The sequence below is a fragment of the Neomonachus schauinslandi genome, chromosome 10 (assembly GCF_002201575.2).
Source record: "Neomonachus schauinslandi chromosome 10, ASM220157v2, whole genome shotgun sequence".
Lineage (NCBI taxonomy): Eukaryota > Metazoa > Chordata > Mammalia > Carnivora > Phocidae > Neomonachus > Neomonachus schauinslandi.
The window spans coordinates 138397661-138402980 of record NC_058412.1 but is presented as its reverse complement, the minus strand read 5'-3'; the positions used below and the strand labels follow the sequence as shown (position 1 = coordinate 138402980).

Sequence of the window (5320 nt, the reverse complement as noted above, 5' to 3'; positions counted from 1 at the left end):
CCCCCCACCTCGTCCTCTGCCCTCGCTCCTCTCCCCACATGGTCTCTCCTCCCCTCCGCCCTTCCAAAGCGCAGAATACGCCCCTACACAGAAGGGCTGGGGGTGGCAGGCTGAATGGATGTTCTATTCTTACATCTACACTCACCTTCCCGCTCCGTCTCAAGGGCCGCAAGGCGTGCCTGGCGTTAGCAAAGACGGCCGAGATGGGGCCCACGGCGAGCCCGGGCCTCCAGGCGATCCTGGCCTCCCTGGTGCTGTCGGTGCTCAGGGGACCCCCGGCATCTGTGACACCTCAGCCTGCCAAGGAGCCGTGATGGGAGGCATCGGGGAAAAATCAGGTTCTAGAAGCTCCTAAAACACAACCGAAGGAAGTGAGAAGGTGGTGCCGACGCCAGCAGGGAGCTCTGGAAGGACACGAGGAGTCAGCAGCGCTCCGTGGGGGAGGGGACAGCGTGGCATCGGTGACGGCCCTCGCAGCCCTCCTGGCCTGCCCCTTGTGTCCTCCACGGCAGTGACCGGCCACGTGGTCCCCGAGAGCGTCCTTCATCGACCTGTTGTCCAGTGTTGTCTCTACACGCATTTACAAGTGCCCGTCAGCGGTCACATCGTACGTCAGACAGGCCCCGTGGGCGCCAACTAGACCCCACATCTGAGGGGGCACAAGTCCTCGGGGCCTAAAACAGCCACCTGTTCACCCAGCACTTGTGGAAGGACTAAGAATCACAGTAAGACAGCAGATGACCCCAGGTGACCCCAGTCTAATAAATAAAGGATTCCCTGTACGGTACCCCCTCCACACATGGTCTAGTCTGATTTACCTGCTTCTTTTGTGTACCAACTTTTGACTGTCTCCGATTAACAGTATTTATTGAAGGTGACCCTGTATTGCGAGAAAGTCTACTGCTATTACCTGTTGTGATAAATAAAGCCACTCATGTGAAAACCTCAGTTCCAAACACTACAGTTTATTACACAGAAAGTAATGACTCTCAATATGAAAATGAGGGCATTGAAGGAATCCACTGTGACAATATCTCATTTATGGACAAAAGTGGCTTCAAAGGGAGTCTCTGGAAAATGTCCAGCAAGAGGTCTGGACACGGACGGCATTTCACAATGCAGTCCCATGTGACTGAAGTCAGCACAGGGGGAGGGAGAAACAAAGGAGTAAAATTTCCAAACTACTTCTAATTAAGAACAATTTAACTTGTTCCAATTGCTAAGTGGGCATATTTAAAATGTAAATAAAATAAAAAGCAGTGTACCTTGGAAGACTAAGGAAATTATGAAGGATGTTAATTTTTGAAGTTATCATGTTAAGAAAACATGATGGAATCAGGCAGATAATTGAAAAGTTTCTTGCTAATTGTCAACATGTCTTCATCCCCAAATGGTCTAAGAGGACACGAATGGCTAAGTATTTTGTTCTAGACAAACATCTTTACAAAACGTGCTGTAACGTCGCCACAGAGGCCCCTCAACTGGACTCACGTCCCCCAGAGCCAGACAGCCGGGGCTCCGGGGCTGCACAGACGCTCGGGGCCCCCGGGCAGCAGCCGCCACTGCTGGGAACTAGCGGTCCCTTCTGGTCACTTGACATCCATGGCTGGGCTGCTCTGTAGGCCCTCCTGCGCGGGACGCGCCACCAAGGAGTCCGGTCTGGTCAGCTTGAGCCTTCTGCCAGTTTTACCGCAAAACACACTCTCAAATTCCTGAAGTTGAGAAACCACCATTAATGTTGTGAATTTACAGACTTGGAAACCATCGTAAATTTGCAGACTTGGAAACTATCTTAAAAACACAAAAGGCTGGGGACACCCGGCTGGCTCAGTCAGTGAAGGCGTGCAGCTCTTGATCTCGGGTTGTGAGTTCGAGCCCCACATTGGGCACAGAGATTACTTAAAATGAATAAATAAAATTTTAAAAAATTAAAAATACACCAAAGGTTGAAATTATGAGCTGAACTACTTCAAAATATATAAAGGTGTCATCCACGAGCTCACGTCACCTCTTTTAAGGGGGTGTATGTCATAAAAACAGGGATTCAAACATTTTTCTCAAATAGTCACATTTACACATACTATTAATTTTCCAATAGATTCCCATAATGCCTGTCCTTTTATAAAGCCTTCTTTATTTAAAAACAAGCAGCCATACTTACATTTTTCAATGTAGTAAAATATGCATACTACGATACCATTTTCGCCATGTGTGTTTGCTAGGCTGCATTCAGCCCACGCACACTGTCCCACAGCATCGCTACCATCCGTCTGCAGAACTTTCCATCACCCTGCAGACACCGTGCCCATCACATACCCCACGCACACCGGTGAGTGCACTGTGGCGGGCCTGGCGTCAGGGGGCTGGCTCTGGAAGGCTGAAAGCTGGCTCCTGCGGAGCCCTGTCCCCTGCGGCCCTTGCTCACACTCTCCACCTCTAGGAACTCTGACAAGCCCCGGTTTTCGCTCCTGAGTACACGGGGCAGCCCCAAGCTCACAAAAGGAGAAGGCAAGTGCAAGCAGACGGCCTGATCTCATCAGCCTCTGGGAAACAAAGATCGGAGGTCTGCAAAATGCACAAGGTGGAAAATCCTATGGAACAGCGGGTTCCATCTCTTCAATAAATAAAGGACAGGGAAGAAAGGAGGGGAGCCATCGTGGACTCAAAGCTGTTTAGCTACCAACCAACGTTCGGCTGGACAGCGTCTGGGTCCCGATTCAAGGAGTCAGCAGGACAAAGACTGCTGTGAGCCCACTGGGGCATCTGGATGCAGTGATGCTTTTAGACCACACTTCTATTTTTAGAGATGCCCTTGTGAGTGAAACCGAGATATCTGTGGAACGCTTTGAACCATCCATCGAGGGAGGCAGGACGGGCGCCCTTGTGCCCAAGGAACACGGGAGCTCAGTATTCTGTTCTCCACGTCTGTGCATGGATACACTTCCGTAAGTTTTTTTTTTTAAGCATAGCATTCTTAATTTACATTTATAGATTTTCTATTACGGTAAAAAATACGTAACGTGCAGTTTTCCATTTGAGCCACTTATCTGAGTGGTTTTACCCCGTGGCATTAACTAACTTCAGGATGCTGTGTGATCAGCACCGTTTCTGACTTTTCATCGTCCAACACGGACACTCTGTCCCCATGGAACATGGACTCTCGCCCTCCGCCAGCACCCACCCACCGTCCCACTCTCTGTCTCTACGAGTCGGGACGACTCCGGGGACCACACAGAGGTGGACTCATACGGTAGTTGTCCTTTTGTGACTGGCATCCTCAGGTGCATCTGTGCTGTGGCAGGTGCCGAGCGCTTCCCTTTTATGGCTAAGCCATACTCCGCTGTCTGTGCACACGCTTTGCTTATCCACTCGTCTGCTGATGGGCACGGGGGGCCTCCACGTCCTGGCTGCTGTGAACGTCCACATCCAACTGTCCACCTGGGTCACTGCCCACAAGTGCGACCGCAGGGTCAGGTGGCAATTCTAACTTTGAAAGCCATCACCCAATTTTCCACAGCGGCTGCACGGAGTTCGGCTTCCAGATTCGCTGTTCCGTCTGTGACAGCCACACTACTGGGTGGGAAGCCGCACAGCCTCTGGATTTGCATTTCCCTGATGATCAGAGATCTGCTCATGGACCTGTTGGCCATTTATCTTCTCTGGAAAAAGGTATTTAAATCCTTCGCCCGTTTTTGAACTGTGTTGTTTTCCTGTTGCTGGGCTGTGGCAGCTTCGTACCGCATCCTGTCCAGAAACGGAAGCACAAGTTCGTGCGGCGCTAGGTGCCCCCAGGGCCGCCTGGAGCGGCTGCAGCGTGCTACCTGTCCACCTGCCGTTGGTTACCACCACCTGCACTCAGGAGCTATACCTGCACGTAGCTCTAATTTTCTTCCCAAACTTGAAAGAAAGGGTTTTAGGGTCTCGATGCAATTTAAGATGAGCCACATTTTGACAATTTCCTGTATCCTGATACCCAAAAGCCCAAATATAAAATATCTGCCTATATTTGAGAAGGTAGAATTTACCTTTGGGAATAATTACATAAAAGTCACAAAGAAGGAAACTGTCATTTCTGACCTAAGAAAGTACTCCAGAGACCTCCTGAGCAACGTGTGCACAACAAGGTGAGCGCGGGGCGTCTGCCTTTGCTGAGGGCAGCCGGGTGTGGTCTGGGTTCTCCCCGCCCGACCATCCTACTCTCCCCACCAGCATCTGTTGCAACGAAACCTCAGTGAAATGTCGGAGTTTCGAGGGAGTTCTACAATGAATCAGAACACCCTGGGAGGACGTCTAGCCAAAGCGGGTGTTCACGTTCGATTTGTAAATATGAGAATGCCAAATATAAAAAGTGTCTTTTTGGGGGCACCTGGCTGGCTCAGTAGGAAGAGTGTGCAACTCTTGACCTTGGGGTCAGGAATTCGAGCCCCACGTTACGTGTGGAGACGACATAAGTAAAAATAAACTTAAAAAAAGAAAGTGAATTTCTTCTTAATAGGAAAGAGAGCGACGGTCCCGGCTGCACGTCAAGGAACCAAGCCAGGCAGCTGTGAAGACAATGGGCAGACAAGGCACCCGAGCAAGCACTCAGGGCACCAGGCCGTGCCTCTTGGAGCAGGTCTGCCAGACAACAGAGGACAGGAAGAGCCTAAGTTTTTTGAAAAAGAATTTTTTAAAGATTTTATTTATTTATTTGAGAGACAGGGAAGGAAGGAGGGAGAGAGAGAAAGCGCAAGAGAGCGCAAGCGGGGCCAGAGGCAGAAGGAGAAGCAGACTCCCCGCTGAGCAGGGAGCCCGATGCAATGGGGCCCTGGGATCATGACCTGAGCCAAAGGCAGACGCCTAACGACTGAGCCACCCAGGCGCCCCTAGAGGAAGAGTCTGAATCGCCATTAATGATCTCAACCGAACAAACCCAGAATTCACCAAACGGAAAATACACATTCTTTCCAAATAAATACAGGACTTTTAAAAACCGACCACAGAAGACGTCACAACAGAAGTCTCAGCAAACTTTCAAAAACTGTCTCTTTATACAGACCATCTTCGTTGATGACAACATAATAAAAAAAAAGTGAAAAACAGACCCAAAGCTTCTAAACTCCAGATGTCAGAAAGAATAAAACTTTAAAAAAATAAAGAAGGTAAGCTTTTAAAACAACATACAAGCAAATTACAACAGAAAAAAACACCACCACCAACTCTGCTCACCCCCAAACACCACCACTAACTCTGCTCGCCCCCCAAACACCACCACCAACTCTGCTCGCCCCCCAAACACCACCAACTCTGCTTGCCCCCCAAACACCACCACTAACTCTGC

General features: G+C 49.8%; 1 protein-coding gene across 2 annotated transcripts in view; it reads right to left on the bottom strand.

Annotated features, from left to right (window-relative positions):
• Window positions 1-876: 876 nt before the first annotated feature.
• Window positions 877-5320, bottom strand: part of TCFL5 (transcription factor like 5) — a 15887-nt gene continuing 11443 nt past the window's right edge. For both annotated transcript variants that reach the window (XM_021689093.2, XM_044918792.1), the window contains exon 6: window positions 877-1712. In XM_021689093.2, the coding sequence (XP_021544768.2) occupies window positions 1590-1712 (123 nt within the window). In that variant the 3' untranslated portion in view covers window positions 877-1589. The remainder of the gene's footprint in view (window positions 1713-5320) is intronic.